At 39.9% G+C, this 27,880-nt stretch overlaps 1 protein-coding gene and 1 non-coding gene across 3 annotated transcripts; one reads left to right on the plus strand and one right to left on the minus strand.

The window, feature by feature from the left end:
* Positions 1-1,877: 1,877 nt before the first annotated feature.
* On the minus strand, positions 1,878-1,947 carry LOC146373320 (small nucleolar RNA SNORA17). The gene has a single exon (XR_014802616.1). It is a non-coding gene; the product is annotated as a small nucleolar RNA SNORA17 (small nucleolar RNA).
* An 899-nt stretch (positions 1,948-2,846) lies between these two features.
* Positions 2,847-27,873, plus strand: axl (AXL receptor tyrosine kinase). Of its 2 annotated transcripts, none has more exons than XM_084949842.1 (20): positions 2,847-3,534; positions 6,651-6,861; positions 7,288-7,388; positions 7,479-7,661; positions 10,448-10,528; positions 10,633-10,748; positions 12,527-12,722; positions 16,977-17,116; positions 17,217-17,364; positions 17,527-17,547; positions 18,335-18,464; positions 18,730-18,821; positions 20,618-20,713; positions 20,985-21,062; positions 21,511-21,603; positions 22,045-22,166; positions 22,758-22,867; positions 23,425-23,584; positions 24,210-24,346; positions 25,109-27,873. In XM_084949842.1, exons 1-20 carry the CDS (start codon positions 3,372-3,374, stop codon positions 25,554-25,556), a joined length of 2,826 nt encoding a protein of 941 aa, XP_084805968.1. In that variant the 5' UTR covers positions 2,847-3,371; the 3' UTR covers positions 25,557-27,873. The 2 variants fall into 2 exon arrangements, with proteins under 2 accessions (XP_084805968.1, XP_084805969.1); XM_084949843.1 differs by having other exon boundaries at positions 17,530-17,547.
* Positions 27,874-27,880: the final 7 nt, after the last annotated feature.

Here is a 27,880-nt window from a genome sequence, read left to right on the forward strand (position 1 = left end):
ATTTGAAAATAAATGGGCAAAAATATTTACACACCTTCAGTGTACATTGTATATTCATATATTGCACCTTTAACACCTTGAATACATGAGGCTTAAATCTTTGACCTCTGGTTTAGTGTTCTGCCTACAGTAATGTGTAACATGCCACATGGGATCACCAACATGCCAAAGCATTTGTTTGAAATTGTTACTGCAGCCCTTGATGGGTGTCTCTAGGTTTTTGTTCACAGACATATCTGTCTCTGTTTAAAGTTTATGACAAGCAGAGCTATTGAGGAGTTAGTCAAAGCCAGGAGATGACATAAAATCAGATAATCCCACTGGAAATTTTATTTTCCCATCAGACAGATCAGTCCTCCCTTTGAACTCTATGTGTGACAGAAAAACAGGATCTTACACTGTAGCACATAGATATCATTTGCTTTGCTGTCTGTTGCTAATTCAGTGTTTCTATCACTGGCTAATTTCACCAGTGAGCTGAAAATAAAACAGCAGAAAGCTCTCATTGCAAGGTTTAATCTTGTTGCACATCTCTCCAAGCAAAGAACAAACATGAAGTAATAATATCTGGTGTTTTTGGCCTGGTTTAGTCAACTTTACAATAAAAACTGACATCAGTACTGATAGAAGAATGTTAATTAAACTGTGCTTTCAAATTATTTGGGAGTGTAGAAAAAAAATCATCATATTAAGTATTGAGTTTAAAATCTTTTACACTCTATGGCTGAAGTAAACTTTCACCGTCTGCTTTTTGTTGAGTCCGTCTGTCTTCAGTCTGATGGAATGCAGCTCAATTTGATTTAAATCAGGGGATTGACTCTACTATTTGAGGACATCGCCTTTTCACCCTGTTAAGCTTTTGTGTTGTTTTTGCACTATGTTAGGCATTGCTGCCCTGCTCAAATTAAATGTTTTCCCAATAGGTTTTGTACATTTGGCTGAATCTGAGCTCACACTCTTGTATAGCTCAGATTTATCAGCAAATGCCGGTGTTAGATCCATTGGCAGCTATACTCAAGTCATAACAAAAACACCAACGTGTTTGACCGATGAGGAGGTCAGTTTGGGTCAGGAGCCTAAGCTGACCACCTTTAAATGATCTTCAGTTAGGTTTATTCAGAGAATTTCTCAAGACTGATTGTTCTTCCATGAATTCAGTTGCAGTTTGAACAAAATCACCAGCAGGGGGCATAAGAGCCTTCAACTTCAGGCAGTCAGTCACTACAGTCTATTTTAATGAATCATCAGGGTTGAGTGGAGCAGTTTGGCTGTCAAGTCTGCAGTAAGGAGAAGGAAAAAGAAGAGGCCCTCAGCTCATTATCCGCACCACCGGGGGGATGTGTAGCTGGGAGAGTAGCAGGAAGGTGTTTCTCATGTCTTCCAGCCAATAGACACTCTTCTTCGAGACAAGTTGTTTTGTTAATAAGCATTTGAGATCATCAGGGATATGAGCCCAGCACTAGCCTACTACTCTGTGAGTAGCTGGGGCCCATATAGTTTGTTTTGCCGGTTAAAGTGTTTTATAACCTAGACCATTCGCTTTTAATTCTGTTAATCCACTTGAGCTTCGTGTAAAGGTCTTTAAATCTTTGGGTCTTGGTGTGTAATGAATCAGATTTTAGCGTGACTTGAACCTAAACACTCCTTGAGTCCTAGACCTGATGCCCCTCCCCCTTTATATCCAAACATTCACTCCTTCCAGGTCCAACTAGCCACGAAACTTTGTGTTTTGGAGTTGAACACCCCGCTTTCTTATGCAGGACCACCCTCTGCGACCCTCTTCCCTCCCTCCACTTTGTGCTTCTATCAGGGAGCAGTGAGAGCACCATTGCTCAGGCCCCGATTGAAAGGAGAGCATATACAATGGGGTCTTTCTCAGTGGCTCTCTGTCTCCATTAAAAACCCTGGGAACACAACTGTCCGCAGAGCTACTCTTAAAGGGGCAGTCGGACTGAGTTCTTCAGAACCTGAGTTCCAGCCCCTCTCATTGTTTTCAGAGAAGAAGAAAAAAACAGAAATATACACAGCAGATCAATTCATTCATGAATGATATGAGAACCCTGCAGGGACTTCTCTCACGCAGCAAGAAGCATTTCCTCACGCACACACAGAACACACTTCAGACATCGCGATCTACAACAGTAACTTAGATGTAAATCAAGGAAAGCCGCAGTTATTTAGACTACAGCTGAGAGTGCTTCAAATTGTTATGACTGAATCCGGATTTTCAAACAAATTCCCAGACATCGTGATGGTGACTCTGTTTGTGTAGAATGGAGGAAATGCAAACAAAAATAGTTTGAATATTTTTCTGTAATGCGTTAATGCATTTTTGCTGACATCACGTTTGCTTTTGACTGGTTGGAATAACAAATCGACATGTTCAAATGTTTTAAACAGCAGCAAGATAATGAAGAATTAATAACAAAACCTGCTAAACCTGGATATGGTATTTTAATAGTAGTACTTTTAAACATTTATATGTTTTAATTATTATAAAACAGTATACAGAAAAACAATAGATGTGGATAAGCAATTAACTTTGACAGCGCGATTAAAAAATATATTTTTTTCTTAGGAAAAAAAGAAAAAAGTTTATTATTAAAAAGGCAGGTCTGTAACATTATGTTTTCTTATTATATGTACATGATGCTGTCATGTTGCACACACTGAAATGCACAGGCTTGTGTTTTAAACAGTGTTTCAAGCGCGAAACGGTTGATTTACGGAGACATTTACAACTTCTGGGCATCCCTGTGTAATTAAAAAGCGAATGGGAGATTGGGCCGAGACAATCAGCATGCCGCAGAGTTTCTCACATCCTTTGAGAAAAGGAGGGAGACTGTGGAGAAGGAGGAGGAGGATGAGGAGGAGGGTGGAAAGAACTTGAGTTGAGGAATTTGAATCGTGTTTGAAAGGGGGAGAGGGATAAGAAAGCCAGGGGAATGTCTGGAGTCGCAGGGAACCCGTAGGCAGGATAGAGACTTTGGACAACCGGCTGCAGGAAAGACTGGTTTAAAAATACGCTCTTGGTCGCTAGAAATATACTCTCGTTTGGACAGGGAAAGTTTAGAGCGTCGTTTGCTGTGCGGTTTTTCATGGTAGATGAAAGTTTTTGATGGAGACAGCCCTGCTCCGTTTGAAACCAACCAAAGCAACAGGATAAGGGAAACTCAAGAGTTTGTGGCAATTCAGAGACTTTTTTAACCGCATGTTTCATAAAATGGGGAACTGAAACGCGAGGATTCGCTTTGTTTGGGTCTTGATTTGTGGATACTCAACATTTTCAGCACCTGCCAAGTCAGAGAAATTTTTTCTTTTTCTTTAGAGCAAAACGTAACTTTGAATCTCTGAGCTGCTGCGATGCGGTAATGGAGTCTGGTGATGTTTCCAGGATGACTCTTCTCCTCATGAAGCTCTTTTTCCGAGGTCATTTGTTTTCGAGAGAAAGTATGAATTTGTCTAAATGGTCGTTTGTGATTCTCACCGTCATGTTTTCGGTTTGGATACCAACATCTGCAGATTCGCTGACAGGTAAGGTTTAACTGAAACGGGGCGCTTTTTTATTTACCCAATATGCCTGTTAGTTGTGTGCAGGGGGAAACATCGTAAAGAGCAATTAGCACAGTCAGCTCTCTGCCTCGTTAACTCAATTTGTTTTTCGCTAACCACAGCAGCAGGGGCGTTCAACATCTGGCCAACATAAAAAAAACGTTATCAAAAGCAATAAAGAATAACTGCTCAAGAGCAATGTTTCTGAAATCAGGTGATCAATGTTTATTCATGCTGGGAGTTCAAGCGAACAAGATTTGGAATTTGATAGATGTGAAAGGTGGGCATTTAATGTAAATATCTTGAGACAAGGGTGAATCGTAATCAGCAAAGAGAATGTTTGCTGAACGCCAAAGATGAAAGATGAAAGCCAAATTTCTGCTTTCTTAAGAAAATAGTCTTTCTACACTATACAGAATCATTTCAAAAGTATGTTAATGATCTTTTAAAACAAACTTTACTGACAAAAAAAAGACTGTTTGGGAACTTTCAATTGCACCCAGTTGATGAAAACAGTATCCCTACAGGGACGTCCACCTGTCAGCTTATGTGTTTTGACAATTGCAGTCACTCTGTCTCTTGGGCAGCTGCCCTCAGTATATGTATGACTAGCAGGCAGGGAGATTACTAGACACTGAAGGTGAAGAATGGAGAATTTTATTCGGATGTCTCAGTTCCTATTTGGATGTGAGAATGTGAAGGATGAGGAGGGGTTCAGGGGGCCAAATGCTTTGATTTGTGAGTCAGAGCTTGTCTGACTCAGACTCCAATCCAATGATGGATGGGGTACGAGGGCAAGAGTAGAGAGTTTGGAGGGGAGGTGGCAAAATGTGTAGTGATGAATCCAATGAATGGCATGAAAAGGAGAAAGGGCAAAGGCGCGGCAGTGAATGGATTCCACACTGTTAAAAATGCAGGAGGATAAAGCAGGGAGTGAGAGGAGGATAAATGCTTAAGACTGTGTCAGACATTTTTGGTATGTGCACAACCAATGACATTTAACATCTGAGCATTCTCACAGAGTGGAGAGTAGGAGTAGAGGCAGGGTGGAAAGAAAAGATCAGGGAAAAAGTGGGGGACCTGAAGGGAATTCGGGGAACAATAGGGAGGCGATGAAGTAGTTAGGCACCAATGAATCAGTGGAGACAGGCCACACACAAACAGAGACACACAGTTTGTCTGTAGCCTCCCCTCTCTGTCTGTCTGCAATCTTGTAAAATGTTTACAAGGTTATTATTATATGAATTCAGCAAAAAAGATACAGAGAGAGAAAATGAGGCTTTTTTGGTTCAATGCACTGGAGGGGGAGGAGGGCAAAGCCAGGGTCATGTAGAATATTGAAAGAGCTCAGCCAAGCTTAAAAAATAAAGGGATGAATGACTTTTAATGCCAGAAAACACACAGAGACAAAGAGGTGGGGAAGCACACACTCTGTTAAGACATGTTATAGTTAGAGTAAAATAAGTACTGCAAAAAGGTGCATTTTAAATCTGTTTTTGGTTGTTGAATTATGAGCATTTATGTGTTATAGTGAAATGGGTCTTTGGGGTCTTTGTAAAGGGTCAAAGGTTGAAAGGTGACCATGAAATAGACGAGGAGGGCGTGTTGACAAGCTTGAGAAAATCTTGCTTTTTCATTCTTGCTCTGAAAACCAAGTTTGCTCATCCTCAAATGATTTATGTTTTCTTTATCTACAAGGAGTTGCCTTGGCTTGGTTGGTTGAGTGGATGCTTTGCATTTTTATGTGATGCTGCGAAAGAAAGAAAAGAATTCTTGTATCACAAATCTGTGCACATCTTATGTGCACTTGCCAGTTTGATGGTTTAAAGAAAATCTGGGTTTTTAAGTTACGTATTCTAATTCATTATCATTGAAAGTTTCAGAAGGTAAAAAAAAAAAGAATGATCCTCCGTTTTCAACATTTTTCTGACATCAGACATCTATAGGCTGCAGGTCTGTGAATACTGTTATGAAGAAGCTGTGATTATAATTACGTTTAGTTTGTGTTGGGCTCTCAGTTCTCAGACATTGTTTAAGCAACATAGGCAACCTTCCTCTAACAAGAAGCCTTTGTCTCAGTATCAGTGCTGCCCTTCTCAGGTCAGCCTCACTATCAGTAGGAGCACAAGATAACCAGAGTCTTTCAAAAGCTCGGGTTATCATATCCTGGCAACTGCAAAAGTAAGCCTGTCACAAGCAATAAATATTTATCAGACAGAACCAAATGAAGACTTTAGTGCTGGACATATTAGCTGATTGATTAATAGGACAACGGCAATTCTGTTTATGATTTAATGTTCCAGACATTTATTAAACCAAAATTTGCTACTTGCTGCTTGTGGATTGTGGAGATTTACTACTTTTCTGTGTTTTGTGTCACTGTGATTTAAATATCTTTGGGTTTTGAATTGTTGTTTGGACTATTTCACCTTAATCTATGGGAGTTTGTCTTAGGCATTTTCTTTATTTTTGTTTTATATTGGATAGATGACATGATTAATGTAGTTAATCTAATTATGTGAATTAAACTACTGAAAGGTGTCATGCGTATGCATGCAGAACAATCACAGTTGAGTCAGGACCACTTTAGCCCAAAAAAGAGTGAACCTTTCATTTCTAGTAATGACTGTTTGTGATAGAAAAATTATGTCCTATGAAAGAAACAGCAAGACAAACATGTACAGCTCAAAGCAAGCATCAACAAAGTGACAACATACATCACATTAAGGTCAAGCAAAAGATGAAATGAAGGCACTTGGGGTCACGGTGGGTTGCAAAGCAGCTTGCAGGAGCAGGACATGGTGTTGCCTGTATGATATCTGCCTGAAGAATGCACAGAAGGGTACCATCTGAGCCAGCAGTAGGTTTTTTGGGCTGGACTGAGATCAGCTGTTATCAGTTGATGTAACAAGACTGCAGACAAAGCTAAACATTGTCTGAAGTAATGCTACGCTCAGTTTGTAGCTGCACAGATTCTATAGAAAAGAGAAGAGCGGGAAAATCTTGTTCTTTGAAGATACATTTTCAGTTTTTGGACTGCAAAAAATTTGCATTTGAAAAATGCTAACCTGTTCTTCTGCTTCTTTCCTCTCTCAAAGATTTGGAGTTTGTAAAGAGTCCCACTACTGTCATCTCTTCACTGGGCAAACCTGTTACATTGCAGTGCAAATTGAATGGTAAAGGGAGTGAGGACGTGGAGTCCCCTGATGTGATCTGGCTGAAAGATGGTGTGCCACTGGAGCATGCAGAAAATAATCAATACCAAGTTCTCACTGGCAGCAACAGTAGGACTATCATAAGCACACTCAGGTAGGATGCAGTTTTGACTGCTAACATGTGGAAGTTTCTTTTCGTTTTAAGATTTAAGGATTATGTATTGTGAAGCAGTCACACCTGGTCTAAAAATGTGTTTATTTCCTGTTCTTCCACCCCGTCTTGTTTCTAGCTCAAACAGGGCTGTTGCTGGATTATGTCACCATGTTGGCTTCCACTCTCAGTAGAGAAACAGAGAAATCAATTCTCAAAGAAATTATGCAATCTGAGCTAGTTGTTGAAATTATCCAAGGAAAATCACATTTGTCTAATCTGCTGTAACTTGAAATATTTTATTCAGGCATGACTGAATGTTAAATTTAGAAAGAAAGTAAACATCAGCTCCCTGTATTACCAGTTTGCTTTGACATTTTCTGCTCTTTACAAAACCTTTGAAAATATTCCTCTTTATATACATAACAGAATTGAGAAAGTCCAGCTCCCTGACATGGGCTACTACAAATGCGCTGTTCTATCAGGAAGCAATGAGACCTTTTCTGGTGAGGGTGGTATTCAGCTGGAAGGTGAGTTATTAAACAACCACAGCTACAGAAGTCTATAGATTTGGATTGTTTAAAGGAGTGGAGACCCTGACTCAGCTAAGTCTTTCTCAGGCCTTCCTCATTTTTCTTTGGAGCCCTACCACATGACTGTCGTGGCGAATGTCTCCTTCAGCCTTCACTGTGCAGCCCACGGGCCTCCTGAACCAGTCAGGGTCATCTGGCTACAGGATGGCCATCCTCTGAATTTTTTGACGGATCCAGTGGCCCTCTCACCCTCAACCCTCAACCTCACAGGTATCATGTTTTACTCAGTCAAGCACAGCAACCTAGTTAGTCCAGTTTAAACAAACAGATTTCTCAAATCCTCATTTTGCACTGACAGTGAAATGGACAGGAGAAAATAAAAACAATAACAAATGATCAAGTTACAAAAAGTTTTTAAAAAAAGAAAGAAAAAAAATTCTCCCCAAACTTGACATGTTGGCAAGAGAAGTGGGTCCTCACATTTTAAAAACTGAGAAGATTAATTACTTAAATGATTAATGAGTTACAAATGTTAATTTCTGCAGGTAAAAAAATAATAATATGGGAATTAAATATTAGACGAGTAAAAAGTCCTCCTTCAAGAGGTTGTGGTTCAGAGTTGAGTTCTTGAATCTAATCTATTTAGACTGGTTATTATGACCTGCTTCAAAAACTGCATAGCAACTATCTCCTGTGTTTGAAAGACTTTCAAATCCTCCTTTCATGGCCAAAACAATGCTACCGAATAACCACCCTCCCCAGAGAGAGCCAGGCTGGCACATTGCCAGTGAATCCATTGAGGACATGCCTTGTGGTTTTGTGGGTAAAAAGGAGCAGCAAGCACAGAAAGGACAATTGGGAAATTGGGAGATGGAAAATTGATGTGCAGAGGACATAAGGAGATAAAAGAAAGAAGGAGATAAAGGAGGGGGATTCTGTTGCTGCTTGAATGCAAACTACAGATGCCTGCCAGCTAGCCTACCAGTGGTAGGCTGAAAAACAGAGGAGGCTGAGTCAGAAGGAAAAAGGGAGGAGTAAGCAGCGGTTGAAGTTCAGTTGAAGGCTCTGGTTTGACTCATCGGAGCAGGCTGCATGGTGTTGACTAGGACCCGATTGATGGTAACCTACACTCACAACTCTGGTATGGACAGCTGGCCTGGCAGACCACAGATCCAAACCAAGGCAAACACAAATAATCTTTCAAGGAGCCCATAAAGAGAAATGGAATGAAGTACATTCCAACCAGCAAGAAACCAAGAGCCATACATGTGTGGCTTCATGATTTGAGAAGTCCTCATAAACTGTTCTTCTTTCTTCTTTTTCTTTTTTTATTGTGTCTTGGGCAAAAAAATCTATTCATCAAAATAAATTTCTGTTGCATATTTGGTTTACTCCCCTGCTAAAGTCAACGCTTTCAACTTCATTATCAGTTTCATTTCTCCTTCAGTTCTAAACCATTTTGGTTATTCATGGACCATTAAAGTATTCACAATCCCAGTTCCTTTTAAGAAAGTTGAGAAATCTAATACTATTACTTTGTTCACAGAAAATGTTAGTCTAGCAAAAAAAAAAGTACCAAAGCCACGCACTGCCTTTCCCAGCTGACACTGTTGGTCAATACTGCACGGATCATGAGGTTCCTCCTAGTAACAGATAATGACATTTCCAGCTGTTAAAGGATGTTGTTTTGTGGTTTTCTGATGAGGAAGGAAGGAGACACGAGCAAGTGGCGCAATCTGGCTTGATGAGCAGTTCACTGTCGCACACAGCCAGTGGTCAGCCCACGCTCCCCTCCCTCCTTTTCCCCTCTCACAACCCCTCACTACAGCCAGCGAGGATCGTACCCCCTGTTCTTTTTCCGGCCACGGCACAATGGGGGCATGGTGCCGTCGGCGCAGGACAAACACACTGCATGATTCTGTCACTCTCAGCTTGTGGCTTATTGACAATGTTGGGGTGTTAGATAACAGTGATAAACTTGAATGTCACATGTTTCACTGTCTGTCTGTGTGTGTAGGCCTGTGTTGCATTACAAAATGCTCAATGTGTGAGCACGCTGTGAGTCACTTTGTCAGAGGACTCATTCTCTGCTGAATGTCAGTGTGTCATACTTGTTTTCCCCCTTCACGGGAGCCCCAGCTCCTCTTGAAGGCAGCAGCTCAGCATATTACACCTAGACTTCAGCTAGGCTGCACTCTTTGTTCTCCAGCCTACAAAGCAAAAAGCATTCGCAACTCCTGAAACTTTTGCTTTATCATGAAGCTGCAGTTTTGAAAAAACCAAACCTCAAATTACGTCAAATAGCAGTTAAAACCAGAATGTTTTTTGTTTTTTTTTTTGATGATCGTGTGGAAAATAATAATGGTTATAGTAGCCAATTGAGAAAAAAATTATTTAATCAAAACTACATCCAAGTCCTAAAAATATTATGATTTATACCAGAATAAGCACATTTTTGATGCCTTTCAACCTGAATATCAGCAAATCTCCACCTACGCTTTATATGGCTTTTTATTGGCTTGATCAAACTTAATATTATAGTAACTGATATTCTATCATTGAAATTCATACTACACTTTTTTTATCCTGCTCTTTCTTCCTCTCTTTTATTTGTGTTAGTACACAGCTTTGGTCAGCTCTCGTTGCTTAAACATGTGCAACAAGTAAACCTGATTTCTGCATGTATTTACTCACATTAAGATTCATTGTTCACAATGGAATAAAGTTAATTTCTTGAAATGTTTAGATAAGGTATAAAAGTTTAACACTGTCTTGTCTTGCCAAAGCTGAAGCAGCTGCACATTTTTTCACTTTTTTACACCACAAATCAAAATGTAAAATCTGTAAGTCTTTCCTGGATTAACAACCATTACACTCTCAGGAAGAAGCACCCTACTACCTAATACTACTGACAAACAGAGGATGTTACTGAATGGAAACTTTTACCCTCGTGCTATTCTCACTCTAGTTATATTTTTCTCACATTGACATCACATGCAACTCAGCATACTGAAGTGTTTCCTCCTCACAGCTGCATGTTTCATTTCTCTGTCCAGGCCTGAACAGGACCAGCACCTTCTCTTGTGAGGCCCAAAACCGTAAGGGTGTGGCCAGCTCCCGATCTGGTACCATCACTGGTAGGTGTCAGCCCATGCAAGCAGTGTCACTTCAGCCATTGCTAGTTTATCTGCATATGATTATGTTTACATCTTTAATTTTGGGGGTTGTTTTTGTTGTTTAGTTCTCCCCAACAAACCTCAGGATGTGAGAGCTGTAGAGATCACTCAGTCCGCACTTCATTTATCGTGGGAACCTGGTTTCGGAGGTACCTACCAGATAGTCAACTGTTCTGTTCAGGTGAGAAAAACTAGACGTAAATGTGGGAGATGTGAATAGCACAACTAGCTCAGAACCCTAGCTGGAATAACCACAGCAGCTGTTTGTTGTTTCTACCTGTTAACAATTGATCGTTGACTCCTCTGTTTGCTAATTCTCTAGTTCAGAGCCTTTTGCTAGCCTAGTTTTAAAGAAAAGAGATTTTGCTTTTCTTTTCTTGCCATAACTCATCCTCTACCCCTCCCTGCTTTATTCATGTACCAGTGGGTCATGTTTCACTCTGGGGAAGTGGCCTCTTGGACTTATGTAGGGACGCTCCCTCCCTCTCTTTCTTTCTGTAAGTGTCTCTCTGCCACTATCATGCTTTGAGGCCGTTATAGCTCATAGCTGAGAGGAGGAAAATTTTCTCCTGGAGAAGGGAACACTGCAGCACCACCCCTAAACGTCTGGTTCTAATAAAGCTGCCCCTCATACCTCTTGATACTATTGCCCCCTCCCTTCCTCCATCTCTCTCTAACCCATTTACCCTTGTAGGGGAAAAAGAAAAGGGGCCTACTTCAGGAGAATGGGGCAAAAAGCTGAATTTAACGGTAGTTTGTGTAGTGAAGAGAAACATGAAAAGGCAGTGGTTTAGAGAGGTGAAAGAAGGGAAGAAAGAAGGAAAGAAAGGCGTGGAGAAAGTTGTTAAAAGAAAACAGGAAAAGTCAGTGACAGCAGGTATTGTGGGTCTGAGCCATACAAGGGGGAATGCATGCTGGAGTGTGACTCAGGGCTGAGTTGTACTATTAGATTAAACACACTTGTTTTGCAGGCTGGACGGTGATTCATCGAGCTTTTACAAACCCACACACATTCATACAGTTCTCCTCATTCATGCAACTGAAGACATCCTCAGATGTCTAACTCATGCCATAAGGAAAAAGACTTAAGCTTCCTATAGCACATGACCTCTGACTGCTCATGTTTTTTTTTTTGTGCTAATTCTCTAGTTCAGAGCCTTTTGCTAGCCTAGTTTTAAATGAAAAAGATTTTGCTTTTCTTTTCTTGCCATAACTCATCTTCTACCCCTTTCTGCTTTATATGGTAAAACAGTACACATCAGCACCTGCTACAAACATCTGTTTGTGTGGCTGCTCATTTTTAGGCATATTATTTATGTTTTTAACTCTACCTGTGAACTCCACCCATCTCAAGCAAGTTTGTTGATAATGAACAATGCTGCAGAATAATGACCTAGACCAGCAACTTTAATGTGGTTATAAAATTGCTGCAGAGAAGCTTTTGTTTTCTAGTGTTCCTCTTTAAATGTGTTTACCATAAAGACTTTGCAGAGACAGCAGGTTTCTGCCTGTGATGTCTGGTTGGCGGGTTCTGCTTTTAGCCTACCTTGCTGAGTTTGGCTTTTGTTCAGAGCAGCAAAGGAACATTTTACAGCATTGTTAAAAATTAACACTTAATGACCCCTCCACCAGCAGCAGCAACAAATAATAGCTTAAGAAACTGCAGACAAGAATTCAGTTTTTTCCATTTTGTCTGCACAACCAATTCGCCTGTCTGTGAAGAAATTTAAACAAACAAGCAAAGCACAGAGATGCATACAGAAATTCCTTGATTTGTTAAAGAGATTGGCATGGCTCAAAGGGATTTTCTATTTTCTCCTTATATCGTTTTCAGTCATTGTTTGGACTCAAAAACAGCACATCATCTTCTTGTTTGCACGTAAACCAGTAAATCTGATTAATAGGAACCACTGTTTACAAAGTATACAAAGTATAATGTTTATCATCTTAATGTTCCAGGCAAAACATTCAGGAGAGTCCATCATAGCAGGCCCACATCAGCTGATCCATAATCAGACTGTGTCCATGCCACGATCCTCACACATCATCAAAGACCTGGAGCCTCACACCCTCTATGCTGTCAGAGTGGCCTGCCATAGCAGCCAAGGCCCATCTGATTGGTCTCCCTGGGTGGAGCTACGTACCAAAGAAGGAGGTTAGTTTTGCAGAGTTGTTTGTTTTCACCAAGGATGTCTTGTCCGGATGTGCGCATCTTTTTATGTCGCTGTGTGTGAGATTATTTCTTCATAAGTATTTCAAGGTCAAGGCTCTGTGAACTGTAACCAGACCAGGACAGAATCTACACAGTAACAAAAACACCACTGAGTTGCTTTTTATGGTGTTTTTGTTCTGTAGTAAGGGTCATTTTTCTATAAGTGCATTTCAAACAAATGCCAGCGGGATACTTTTACTGCTAAATGTGCAAGTGCATGAAGCAAGTATATGCTAACAGAATGATGCCCTCAGTCACACTGAACATGTGTTAGTGTTGTTTTCTCAGCTAAGCCTATTCAATGGGACTAAAACAGTAATAATAAAGATGATGGCTTCACAGGGCCTAGCTGTTCTGTTCCAGGATGACAAAGTAGATTAAAGCCCAATTCATAGGTCTGGAACTCTGACTTAAGTCTAATTCACTTATTAGGTCTGCATATCTGATACTATGTTATGTTTAAGATGTAGTTAATATACTCCAGCTGTGTTTCATTGCTGTCTTATGCTTTGGGCATAAGTCACTTTGACTGTTTTCTGTCTTGTCTAGAATTCAAGCTGGCAAAAGTTCCTCAGCAGCACTGCACTTACATTTTTACTGACTGAGTGTTTTAGCCCCACGACCCCTTTTTTCTGGATCTATTTTAAGGTGGATGTAATTCCCTGCAGAATCTTTTGAATTATTTTCAACTTGGATCATTATAAGTCAAGACTTTCTGAACTCTGAATTCTGAACTCTGATAACATGGAGTTAGGGAATTAGTTTACAGTGCACCATTAGTCATAATATTCCTTACTGTGCCCCTTTTCCTTAGTCTGTGTTTATGAAGGTTACCAGATGTGAGTGACTGTACCCTTGTGAACCCAGCTTTAAATATAAACTCTTGAAGTAGAAGGCTGACTGGCGCTGAAGGGACAGAAAAGGCTGTGATGGGGAAAAGGAAGGTAGATGCTAAATTCTCCTGAAAGGCTTCAGTTAGGATTGCAGCACTCTGTCCAAACTCTAATGCTAGCCTGTGTTTGAGTTTAGACTGAGGTGGGATTTTCCATGCCAGCTCATGCTTTCTGTATCCCTGGATAAATAGGAATGGAGAGAGGAGACATGCCACAGGAGCAGTGATTGGGGGTTTCCATGAGGGAAGCTGCTTGTAATCTGTAAACACAGTATTTCTCATTTTCTCATAAATGGAAGACGCAAAAGGGAAGCAGTCCTCGAACTAGCAGAATTTTCAATTCTTTTTTTTGAGCTAAAGCAATCTTCATTTCGTTTCACAGGAAAAAAAATGACAACATATGAAACATAACATTTAGCTTTTGAGAAAAATAGTTCAAGAGGCATTAAGGGTAAACTGAGTTAGAGAATAATAGAGAGAGTTTGGCTGTTTACAGCACAGCAATATTTTCCACATTTTCCATGTGCTTCATTGCTGAAGTCTCTGACAAACTCCCACAAGGTTTTTCTCTTGAGCCTGAAGTCTTCTGTAGCTTTCTGCCTCCTTAAATCCTTCATAAATTGTGTATATATGCTGAACTCTCTCTCCCTTTATGTCTCGTGTCCTTCATCTGGTTCCTCCAGATGAACTGGGCTTGCTTTTACTCATTTATCTTTCAGCCAGTGTTTTCTACCTCATCCAACAAACATTGCTGAGGATGTGATTTCCTGCATCCCTGAACAAGCTGAACAAGTTTTTCTGAATCCAGTTTTTCAGCTTGACTCCTTCATCTTTCATTTCTCCCCCCCTTTTTTTAACCTCAGTTGACTTATGATTTTCCTTTCCAGAACACAGAGCGAGGCACTGTGGGAAAAAGGGGAAAAGTGGTGGTGGTGGTGAGAGTAGGGAAGGACTGGATGGAAGAGCAGAAAAAAAATGGGAGAAGGGGGTGCTTTGAGTAAACACTCATCTAGCTATTTTCCCAGTCTACTTTTTTCCCAGGAGGACAAGGGGGTAGGGCTGGTCAGAGGGAGAGGAAGCGAGTCGACCCATGTCACCCCGCTAATCCTAACGCTGCGATGAGATGAGATTTTACATTTATTGCATTTCTTTACATACCACAAGTCTATTTTATTTGTCTGAAAAGAACCCCAGAATAAAAAAAAATCACAAACACACAGACAGAATAAACAAAGAATCAGTTACTAAGAAACTAAATGGCTGTTAATGGAGTCCTGATTCTCTGTACACACCTTGCATAACGTCAGTCTGTACCCCCAAAGAGACGTAATAAACAGTCACAGAACAGCCCGATTCACTGTCCCAATGGAAGTGAGTCATGATGACATACCCCAATGTGCACACGTGTCACGTTTAATCCTGCTTAATACTATTGCCAACAAAAATGCATTCTCAAGCATTAAGTGACTCTTTTTCCCAGACAGACAGCAGTCGGTTGTGCTGTTAAATTGAAAGAAGGTGGATAGCCTTAAAAGTTAAGACATTTTTGATGACACTAACATTTGTGTTGCACATGTTTCCTGTGTAGAGCTTTCCTAGTTCTCATGCATGGGAACCAGTCAGTTTCTGGCTTAAGGATGACCTTTTTCCATACATATGTTCAACCACATAAAGGGCCTACAACCTGTAAGAATGGAAAAAAGAATAAAGAATGAGGAAAGAGTCACATCCCTGCTTTCAAACAACTTTTCAAAATCTTCCAAATCTGATCATTTGACACTTTCTTCACCCCAACAGGATGTGAAACAGTAAGTCTGCTGTGGATTCAAATCTGAACCTTTGCTGTAGTGAACTAATTGTGGCTCAAGAGTTTCTTTCTCAATCTCTTGCCAAGTCAGGGCTTGCTTTCCATTCTTTCAGAAGAATAAAAAACATGAGGCATTTTTGAAAAAGCACAAATAAACATCTCATTTCCTTTTTTGAAGTTTGCAAATCTAATTATTTTTGTCCAAGGGAAACGCTTTTTTTTTTCATCCTACATTTTACATCAACATGTCTGTTCACTTGAACTCGCCACTCCATGAACAAAGAACGGCATTAAAACAGGGCGAGCAATGAAGGAGAAGAAAACTTGGAAAGAAGACGATGGAATTGTGTTGGATAGAAGTCAGGGAAAGAGAGAAAATGAGAAGGAGAGTAAAAGAGTATGGGCAACAAAGAGGTGGAGAACGCAGAGAGAGAAAGTCCGACAGATGATTAAGCAAATGCGGAGCCGAACTGCTGGAACAAACTTGACTTGCTTTTGTTGCCGCTGGCAGGAAGAATAAGGACCACATGTGGAAACAATCACCCGCCAAATGCTTCCTGATAACATCATCCATAGGGCTGGGCTGTGTTTCCCAAACGCACGGTGACTTAGCTCATGCGTGGGTGTGTGTGGGTGTCCAGCTTGTTTGTGTGACTTTGGGAGCATACCAAGAGTGAGAAGCAAACACAAAGTAAGCTTAAAACACTAACACAGGAAATAAGCCTTCACTTCTTCTTATTGAAAGTTTTCTTGGTTTTCTGTCCTAAACAGTGCATCAGTCACATATGCGCGCGCACACACACACTAGACACACAGTGCATAAATTCCTCACACTATTTCTAGCATGTTATTCAGCTAGATTTTCTCTCCAGTGGGTATTTTGGTAGCCAGATGCCTTTTTTCCCCTCTCTTCTCCTGAATGCCAAAAACAAAGCCAGATAAATATGAATAAAACAATAACAGGAATGGCCAACAGAAAGGGAACTGCATTAAGTGAAGTAGACACAGGACTTTACTGAACCATAATGACAAAGAAAGACCCGAGCAGCTTCTGAACTTGACTAATCACCCCTGTCTGCGGTGCCCTCAGATGCCTTTTTGTCCTAATAAAGCCAAATTCTCCACATTCTTTGACATCTTCTCCCTCCAGCTGCTAGAGTTATCCACACCCTAGAGGCTCTAAGCTGTCAAAACAACACATGCCTGGCTAACTCCAGTCCGCCGGACACAGGCCACTTAGCACACAGTTAAAGTACTGATGGTACACTTACAATAATTATAAATAAAAATTGTTATGATTGTTTCCATGAGTCATTACAGGTTGTGTGAAAGACACAAGTTAAGTGGACAGGTGCTCCCAGATGCACTGATTAATTCCACCTACCAGTGGGCAAGGTAACACAGAGGGATAAACAGGAAAACTGAGCAATCCTAGTCTGCAGGAGGGAGAGAGAAAACTGAGATGCTTCAGAGCTTTGTTGTTGTTTTTCTTTTTCAGTGCCTGAAAATCCACCAGCTAATGTGACTGCTAAGTTAAATGGGACAGAGGTACTAGTAATGTGGGAGGAGCCACCAGGAAAACTAAATGGGCAGCTGCAGGGTTACATGGTGGAGTACAGCACACCTGCTACTCAGCAGGTGAGGAACACATTCACAGTCAACAAAGTTGCTAAATTTACAAATGCATGGAGAAAATGTCCATTTTTCTTAATAATGACAGACCGATTTTTTCTTTCAGGTTGTCGTCGTCGATACTGGATTGGGCACTGAGTTCGCAATCAATCTGTCTGTCCCCCTGTCCAATGTCTCTTTCCGAGTGTGTGCCTATACAGGGGCGGGTCAAGGACCCTGGGCACCCATTCAGACTCTGACACTCAACGTTCCTGGTGAGTAACAAAATCGTAATTTATTGCAACAGGTGTGATTAACGTATTATTCTTATAAAGCAATGATTTCGTTTGATGAAATTGTGGTTGCTAAAATATACTTGATATGATCTGTTATAAAAAGTCAAAATATTAACACGTGCTCTCTATTTATTACACCAGCAGAAATGGGTGAATTTAGAGGTGAGCAATGACTGGATTTATGTACACATACAAACATTCTTCTGTCACCTCTCTGAGTAGCACACAATGACAGTGATAGTGGAAGTGAGCTCATGTTTTTTTTCTCCATAACTGGACTACTTCTTCTTAGTCTGTTTCACTGTGTATTTTGAGAAAAAAGGGAACGAAGAGAAAAAAAAGAGAAGATGATCTCACAGAGAAGGGAAAGGGGAAGAGGGGTATGGGGCTGAATGAGGAGAAGAATCATAAATATTTATAACTGGCAGGAGCAGTGAGCATCTCTGTTTGCTTTGTCTAACAGAGCTAGACAGACAGTTCAAACAACAAAATGGCAAATGAAAGGAGAAAAACAAGCAAGCAAAGTCGTGGAGGATGAGTATGAAAAGAAAGAGAAGTTGTAAACACTGGGTACAGATTGTGAGTGTTCAGCAGTAGATTGTGGCAGTGACTGGAGAGTAAATTTCAGTGTGGGAAACGGCACAGCAAAGTATTTCTAGAGTGAAGAAAATGACTATATTTTTAGGAAAAGAAGGACTTTTTGATTTAGCTTAAAGAGTTTGCTTTGTCACTTTCTTCACTTGATTCATACCATTATTCCCAACAATTCAGCATGTATATTTTAGCATGCTTTTTGTCATCTAGCTGATATAACTTACAAAAATCATGTCTTCTTTCTTCTTTGATAAAATAACTTAATTACTGCTTTAAACTCCTAAATCCCCACTCCAAATTACAAGACCTACACTACTAAACGCTCATCTGTCTCCATCCACACCCTTTCCTTCAGGTCCATCATCGCCCCCAGCCTTTTCCTGGCACTGGTTTTATGTGGTGATGGCCATTACCGGTGCTGTGTCCATAGCTGTGTTCCTGGCTGTTTACGTGGCCAAGCTGCGGCGCAAGGAGACGCGCTTTGGGTGCGTAGGGTGTTACTGCTCCTTGTGGCTGGAAGGGAGGGACTCAGTGACTGTGCCAAACCAAAAAGTTTCAATTTTTTCTGGGTCTCAGCCTGCTTGCCTCACTTGCACACTTCTAAAGCATTTATATAAAGCAATAACATTTGTTTTGAAAGACTAAAAATAGCTTCATGAAATGTAGCCCAAATCCATCTTTTCACTTTTGTTCACTGGTGTGACCTGACTTTGTGTTTTGCTCTGTTTCTTGTGATGTATCCTTTCACAGAGAGGCGTTTGAACCCATGATGGAGAGTGGAGAGCTGGTGGTCAGGTACCGAGCTCGCCGCTCGTACAGCCGTAGGACTACAGAAGCAACATGTGAGTTCCTCTGTAGCCTGCCATGTTTGGCAGAAAGCTGATACTCTGTATTTGCATCCAACTGTCCTTTTGGCAGAAATAGGTACTCTTTATTAACAGCATGCCCAAACATGCCCTTAAAGAAAGAGACATAATAGGAACCAGCAGTTCTGTGGAAGAAAAGCGTCACACAATTACAGCTCTATTCTCATTATTTCAAAGCAAGAAAAACATCTTTAGTTTGTTTTGGTTGATCAAAGCCAGAAATGCACTGACAGTTAATTCATTTCCCACAGTAATAATAGCCCTGGAGAGTTCAGTCAGCTGACATATACCATAGCAACAGTGAGCATGTTATATTACATAAGACAGTCTTTTAATAGGCCTATTAATTAGATGTGCAGAAAATGTAGTAATGAAGTTATGGCCTGTGCAATGAAGCATGAACATCAAAATTAAACTAGACTCTTCAGATAAGCAAATTAAAGTTACATTTAACGTGATACTGGAGATGTTAAAAACAAGTTAAAATAACCACTCCACATTTCCAAATTGGGAAAAGGCATGTGGTGTTGGGAAATAAAGTAACAGTGCCATTTAACTCAAACTGGTAGTATCATAGAAGCAGTAGTTTGTGTGCTTTCCCAGCCAGCAGTCCCTGCGAGTCCTCGTGATTTGATATACCTGTCTTGCCACTGTAACCAGTACACACAGTATTTTAGTCCTCGTGTTCAAGTCTCAGCTTGCAATAGCCGCAAAGAGGCCAGGAGTAAGATAAAACTGCAGGGAAAAGAGAGAAAAAAACTATTCAGTGAGTAAAATAAGAGGGGCCAAGATACAGAGATGAAGAGATATTATAGACTCAGAGTGAATGAAGAAAGTTGCACTGGGTAAAAGGGAAAGGATCAGATTGGAGAGATTTGGACAGAATTAAAGCTGTGGACACTGACCGGTAATTTCAGCCAGTTCTCAGAGTGGAGTCAAACCCCGAAGTTCTAGATGTTAGAAGCCTTGGCTAATAGCTGGTCATGCCAGCATGTGTTGGAACATGCCTGAAGACCGAGTAGATTGTTGTCCAATGCATGACAGATTGATGGTGTAGCAGCAGCTGGACGGGATCTCTGAGCATGTTGTAGCCTTGTCACATCCTGGCCCAGATGTGAAAACAGAGCTAAAATGTGTAGCGCAGTCAGCTTACCACTATTGCTCAATGACAGCCAGCTGTGGAGTGAGTATTTAAACCAGCCTAATCCTCTGACCTTGTGTCCCTCAACCCAACCTGGTCTCTGCAGGATCACATAGACTTATAGAAAAGGGTAATAAACAAAACTGGGGTCACATATTCCCAACAGAGCTTTTTTTAAAGATTTTTTTTTTTTTTAAGAATATTGCACTTTTTTTGCATTGTAATTGAAGCACTTTTACTTTCAGTATGTTATATTATTTATTAGGTCCTGGTAACATTTTGATTCACTTTTAATGGTTTTGTTTTGTCTTTTAGACATAAAACTATGTTAGACTTGCAACAAACACATGTACCTGAAAAAGTGCATAAAAAAAGATAATGTATTATCTGAATGCAACTTCAAATAATGTTACTAACAAACTGATTAAAATTGGAAAGACTAATGCTCATTTTGGGGGAGTTTTACAAGTAAACACTTTGTTTTTGGCTTAGTGTCATGCATTGCGGTTTTGGGAAAGCTAGCGAGGCTGTTTGGCAAAATCAGGCTGTTATTCTCTCATTTCTGTGTTGTTAATTAAATTGCTTCAGGCAGCTAAGCAACATTAACATTCTTTTTCTCCCCTTTCTTCAGTGAACAGCTTGGGCATCAGCGACGAGCTGAAGCAGAAGCTCCAAGATGTGATGGTGGACAGACATAAATTAACCCTGGGAAAGACCTTGGGAGAAGGTAGTGCTCGGTGTTTTGTTATTTTTTTTAATATATATATATTTAATCACAGGCTTTGTTAACACTTCTTTATCAAAATTGGTACATGTTTATAGACTTGTCTGCCATAGCACCAATGCAGGTTTCTACTTATCTCCTGTCAGACAAATATGTTATATATTTGTATAGTAAAACGTTTTGCTGTTTAATAGCTGTATAAACTGTTTACAGTTGAGAAATTAATGAGTGGTGATTTTCAATTGCTTTTTAAACTACGTTTTTCTGTCTTCAGGGGAGTTTGGCTCTGTGATGGAAGGGCTGCTGACTCAAGAAGAGTTTGTTCTCAAAGTCGCTGTCAAGACTATGAAAAGTGAGTAGACAGTAAAAGTACTCAGCAATCACTACAATGAATCCCTTCATCTCTGGAACACAGGGCATTTGATAAGCAGCCTCTTGGGTCAAAAATTTACAAGTGTTCAGGGCAAAAATCTCAGTTTTCATCAGAAAACGGACAAAGTCAGCTTTTAGAAAATATTGGCAGAAGAGAAAGTTTTACCCCATATAATTTTTTTTAGATATTTTTTTTCAAAACTAAATTATGGAGGGACTCTAGTTGAGAAATTTAAACAACCTCAGTGGTTAAAAATGCTGACATGCATGAACTCACAGTTAAATAAATCCAGGGAGTCAAAAGGCCTTCTCAAATAGTTTATTTCTTATTCTTGCAAACTGTCAACCTTTTGGTTTTAGTGCCATGCATTACCTACTGAGTAACATATGGGTGAAGTGGCTTCACCTCTGTACCTTCTTCTCCCCAGTTGCTATATGCACACGCTCAGAGATGGAAGATTTTCTCCGAGAGGCTGCCTGCATGAAAGAGTTCGACCACCCCAATGTTATGAGGCTCCTTGGTGAGTTGGCATTTTTGCTGCTTGGCATGTCAAAAGTTGGCAATTTCGAATTGCAAAAGGTTGTGTTTTTTCTAATTTACACTTAATGATACATAGCCATTTAGGTTTTGAAATTTCTGTCTGCATCCAACTGAAAACGCTGGAGGCATTTGTTGCTCAATGCAGCTGTTTTTTTAGGACGATCCACAAAACTCACAAATAAATGTTAACAATATACTGTGTATTCTGTGTAAGAGCCAAAGAAAACAGAGCCATAGAATAAAACCTTTGTGTTGTAGTTATTGTGTGTTGTTTCTTCATAGATGAAGACACTTATTAAAATACACAGTCAAGACTTTGGGGATTAAAAGTAAAATGACGTTAATTTCTGAATAGACAGAACAGGCATGAAGTCTCTGTGCATACTAAGCTCTTTTTGTGTTTTGTTTTTTTTTTTAATAGGTGTGTGTCTACAGACTGTGGAGAGTGAAGGATATCCCTCCCCTGTGGTCATTCTGCCGTATATGAAACATGGAGATCTGCACAGTTATCTGCTATATTCAAGGCTGGGAGACTGTCCTGTGGTTAGTCTGATTACAGCAAACAAATGCACAAAATCAGCAACAGACATGCACACTCACAGTCACCTATGCATATGCACACATACAGTCCCACACAGTTTAACAGCTTAATAGGTTTGGAGTTTACAAGTTCACATGTCTGTCAGCTAAATGGGTTCCAAAGTTCAACAGAGATTCAAAGATCTCTTAAACAAGTCTCCACCCATACTTTTTCCGGCAACACGTAGAGTCAGAGATTATGGAAACACAAGTCTTTATTTGAAGTGTTTACGTATTAATACTTATTTTGTTTTTTTTGTTTTGGTTTTTTAAACTGACTTACGCAGTAAGTCCCTGAAGAGCGAAGTTGGGTAACACAAGCCTAATCAAAACAAGATCCATACACAGTATTGAAACATCCATGCACAGTTTCCAAGAACACAGTGGAGCTGAACTCTATTGTTTCCACATGAGGAGTATCTGGAGCAAAGGAGTGCTCCACTCAGACTTGAAACACGATGGGCTCTGGTGCCCTCTATTGCACAGAAAATACACGTCAGCTTTGTTAGACAAAGAACAAAAACAAAACTTATTTCTCTCTGTATTATCCTGCAGTACCTCCCATCTCAAATGCTGGTTAAGTTCATGACCGATATTGCCAGGGGAATGGAATACCTCAGCAACAAGAACTTCATCCACAGAGACCTCGCTGCCCGCAACTGCATGTAAGCAAAATCTCTGCTTCTGCATTTTGCTCTTTCACTTCCTGTGGGTGTTCTCGTTTGCTCTTTCTCTTTCCTTTTTTTTTCATCCAACATACAATGGTTGGAGAAGATCTCGGTAAAGAAGTAAAGCAAGAACTACAGACTATGCTTAATATTAAACATGACTATTAGATGTCAGTTTTAGGCATTAGTCTCTTTTTTGCTAGAATAAAAGACTAATGATGCAAGCAAGCCTTGCAATCCACACTTTTAAGCTTAAATTTCAAAACTTATATTTTAACTACTGATTTTATCTACTGTTTTTTTTAATCAATTTTAAATCATGCTTTTTATTGTTTTTGTTTTTTAATGTCTCTGTAAAGCACTTTGAATCACCTTGTTGTTGAATTGTGCTATATAAATAAACTTGCCTTGCCTTGCCAGTTTATGAGGGTTATAAAACAAATGTTTTGGATGTTAAACCTAAATAAGACTGTCGATATGTAGATACTGTTCAATATATATAGGACCAACACAAGTGTAATAACTCTAGCTCATGTCTAAATGCTCTTTCGCAGGCTGAATGAGAATATGAATGTATGTGTGGCTGACTTTGGCCTCTCCAAGAAGATCTACAATGGAGACTACTACAGACAGGGCAGGATCTCCAAGATGCCTGTAAAATGGATCGCCATTGAAAGCTTAGCTGACCGCGTCTACACTACAAAGAGTGATGTGGTAAGTTTATCTTCTGTGTGTTTGTTACTGTGTGCCCTACAATACAGAGCAAAGGCATTCAGTATTAGAGAGGCTTGGGAACAGAAATACACCTTCTCAAAAAGTAACAATGTGTTTTGGGAATTAAAGCTTTGTAGTCAATTTTTTTTACAAGACCCGAAGTACTCAGAAACAAGTACTTTATACATTACTTAAGCATACCAGCTGGTCATGAAGACAAAATTATTTACCAAAATATCTGTAAATGTCAGTATAAATATGCATAAATATGTCCTGACCAACATCTGTGAGTGATATCAACTTTAGCAGCTGGTAAGCTAATGAAATATACAGTATTTTTAAGGGCCTAAGTGTCCATGCACATGTGCAGTTGTGTTTATACAGTGAAGCACTTAAAATGATCTGCATTCTTTAGTGCTTGTTCATAAAGCAGGATGTCCAAAAATCCAAGACAAACATGACTGTGATATTTTTCCATAGCCAGTGTTTGACCAGTGTAGACTCATGTTTCACTAATGTGTGACAAGGTGTGTAAAGTCTACAGGAATTCATGCTAAACCCTTCCTCGCCCTCTCTCTCTTTATTTCCCTGTACGCCTCTCCATCTTTCTCTTGCTCCCTCTTAGTGGTCATTTGGAGTCACCATGTGGGAAATCGCCACTCGGGGTCAGACGCCATACCCTGGGGTCGAAAATAGTGAGATTTATGATTATTTGAGACAAGGAAACCGTCTCAAGCAGCCTCCAGACTGTCTGGACAGCATGTGAGTATCCTTGACAAAAAACACTTTGCTGATAATGAAATCTTTTCCCTTTTCATTTCACTAGCTGGGCCCATGTCCTCATTTTAGGTTTGACAGCGTTTTAGTAGGTAAAAGTGAATGTTTTGACATGAATTGAGCTGCGGTTTGGGGAAGGCCTCGAAGGGGCCTGGCAGATCCCCATGCACTAAATGGAAATGAAGAAGTTAAAGAATTGAGAACAAGGAGGGAGGGAGGGTGGGGCATGTGAACGAGAACGAACAGCTTGCAGAACTGGGGGGAACCTATATAGATGACAACCGGAAGGAGCGTGTTTGGGGGCGTGGTCCTGCTCCAGAAATTCCGATACAAAATTAATCTCCAATAGAAGTACCCTGTTTCCATAAAGGCTACACGCTTAAAGACTTCTCCAGTCTTTCTGCTTTTACAGCAGTCACACTGACATTATACATAATTGCACAGAAAACTGAAGTGAGGAAAAAAGAGGATTTTAAACACGGAATGTATTAAAATATAAACCAAAATTTAACATGAGCCAAACGGACCTTTTAAGATCAAGGGGGAAATATAGAGCTAATTATTAGAAATTATCCGATATTTAAAAGTATTGAATACATACTCTTGTCCAGGAAAATAAATTACATAGAAATGCAGAACTGTTTATTTCTATAAAAACATTTGGTCACCATGGGATATTAAATGTCACTGTTCACTGTTATCATGCTAACAGTACATTCTCCACTAACATTCTTTTGTCTCCTCCAGCTATTCCCTGATGTTCTCCTGCTGGCTGCTGAGCCCAAAAGATCGTCCATCATTCGAGTCACTACGCTGTGAGCTCGAAAAAGCCCTTGAGGATCTGCCAGACCCACAAGATCCAGATGAGATTCTATATGTGAACATGGACGAGTCCTCCATGGAGCTCGGAGCCGTTGGTGGTCGTGACCCCACTGGACGCTCATCCCCTCTCTGCTTGAAAGGCCTGGAGTCTGTGACCACAGTGGAGGTCCACCACCCCAACCGTTATGTCCTCTGTCCACAGCACGAAACCAACCGAACCCTTTCTGACTCCATGGAGAGCCTGGACATGCCAGTATCATCCTCCACAGCCACATTGCCTCTACAGTCATCATGCCACTCCACTCCCAATCGCACTCCAACTGTTGAGCTGCTCGAGGACAGGAATGGATCCAAGAAAATGCCCTGGCAGTGACAGACTCACTGCCTAAAAATGACAAGACTGGTCACTGCCAAAGTGTGCTATCCCAGTACAAGTACAAAGAACAAAATCCAGCCCGTCGCTGATTCTTTCTAACAGCAAGAAGAAACCTTATGTGGCTCTCTATATATAGTTTGCACAGACATACTCATAAACAAGCAGCCAAATTCATTCCAAGGACATGAAGGACTGATATTTTATTTTCAACCCCTTTCTTATAAGATGATGGGTTGAAAAAACGCCTTATAAGCCAACCTAGTCTTATGAAGTTTTATTACACTATCCAGAGCCAAGTGAGTGTAAAATTTCATTTGCTGTAGCAGCTGGGTACACCCTTACCAATAAGAGGGTGAAGAGGTCTACATTACATGTTACAATGCCACACACACTGCAGCAGAATCAGTGAAATGAATTCCCTTTTGCTTTAGCTGTAACATACCATTTCTGTTTAACTACCTGAATGCAAAAGAGTAATTAAGCTAAAAAAATAAAATAAATAAACCTCTTTGTAAAACCAGCTCAGACACTGCCAGACTAAACCCAAAAGCTTGAACTTTACAGTGAGTCAGCACTTGTATGGAGGACCTGTCACGCCCAAGGAAACATTTTTTGAAGCAGAAAGTCCACTCATTCTTGGAACAAAGAAGCAGCAGAGCCTGTTTTACACGAGGTGAATTATCTGATCAGAAAACTTGTTGTTTTTAAGGTTATGTTAATACCTACAGTAAGAAAGTTTATGAAGAGGTTCAGAATGCCTTGCTTGATTGCCTTAACTTGACCCTATTTTTCATTATCTTACAAATTGTCAAAAGTGTCAAAATATGAACTTCATGGAGGAGGTTGTGCATGATGCTCAATCTCCTCCATGGAGTGCAGCCAACAGTTGCACAGTGTTAGCTGCACTCCATCTAATGATTTATTCCCAATATACATCTTTAAAAAAATAAATAAATAAATTGCAAATAAAAGTAAAGGTACTTCATTAAAAAACATAGTAATAATACAGGATTTGCATCGGAGCCCGGTGTGCCGCTGTAACAAAGTCTTGTATCTTCCCCAGGGTTTTTACTGTTGGTTGTGCATCAAGTACACTGAGCGATTCATAGTGTGAACAAAGCAAGTCTTTCCTCACTGACTGTTGTTACATGTGCATGTCCTGATTCACGTATGTATATATCTTTGCTATAACTCAGGAATCTGAGGATTTTCAAGAGGGACAGACGTACTAGTCAAATCAGGAGGACAGAGATGATTCAAGGTACAGGTGGATGGATGTAGGAAACGAATCCATTATCCATGACAATTGATGGGATAAACTCTTTACCTTTACTTTTTTATGTCAAGCACAGTGTTATTACACTTTTTTAAAAAAAAAATGCTGATTTTTGTATTTCTACAACTTGCACTAATGTTTTTGTATCTGTGTGTGTTTATAATGTGTGTATCTTTTTGTTTGGGGTTTTTTGTTGTATTTCAGTTATTTCCTATTCTTAGTAGCAGAAAACAAACCTGAGAGAACATGACACATTTGCAGTATTTTCTGTTGATAGGAAGAGTCTGGGAGACTGGAAAACATCACTAACCACGTCATGTGACATCATCCTGCCACTTGTTTGGTGCTGTACATAGCAGAATCCAAGAGAAAGACACAGCAGTATGCACTTATTTTTTATGTATTTGCATTAGTTTATAATTTTGTCATTGGAATGGCCTTGACAATAATCTGGCACACATTTCAGGATGAGAAAAAATGTCAGTGAGGCGCTGTGTTCCTTAGTTGTATACATCAAAGGTACTTGTATATAAAATAGTATGTTATACTAGTAGCATTATGGAAATTTCTTGTTAAAAGTGTACATTTCTTGTAATAGCTTTGGTACTGTAGACTCAGTGGGAGTACCACATTGTTTCTGAACCACAAACAGTGGTGCTGAGGCTGAGGTACTGGTTTAAATTTCCATGTTCAGATGCTATACCACTTTGAATGCACATATGTCTCCTGTTTTATATCTGTGTCTTTGGAGTATTTTGGTCCAAAAATGAGCTTCCAACTGTATTCCAGCAAAAACTGAAACTCCATCTTACATTCAAAGCCTTAAATTTTATGATTTTACCAAGTGCCTTCACAGAGCCAGTATTTTGCATTACAGTGCATGTGTGTGTCGACTGCGATTTTTCCTGTTGTGTTTTTTTGAATTGGGAGAAAATTGTACTATAACTGCCTTATATTGTCACTGTAATGATTTGTAAACAAATTTTTATACAGTATATACACTATTTTGCATAAGAAATAAATCAGTTAATTCATGAATGATTCA

Source organism: Perissodus microlepis, chromosome 14 (genome assembly GCF_051167445.1).
Source record: "Perissodus microlepis isolate ML-2025 ecotype Zambia chromosome 14, ASM5116744v1, whole genome shotgun sequence".
NCBI classification, from domain to species: Eukaryota; Metazoa; Chordata; class Actinopteri; order Cichliformes; family Cichlidae; genus Perissodus; species Perissodus microlepis.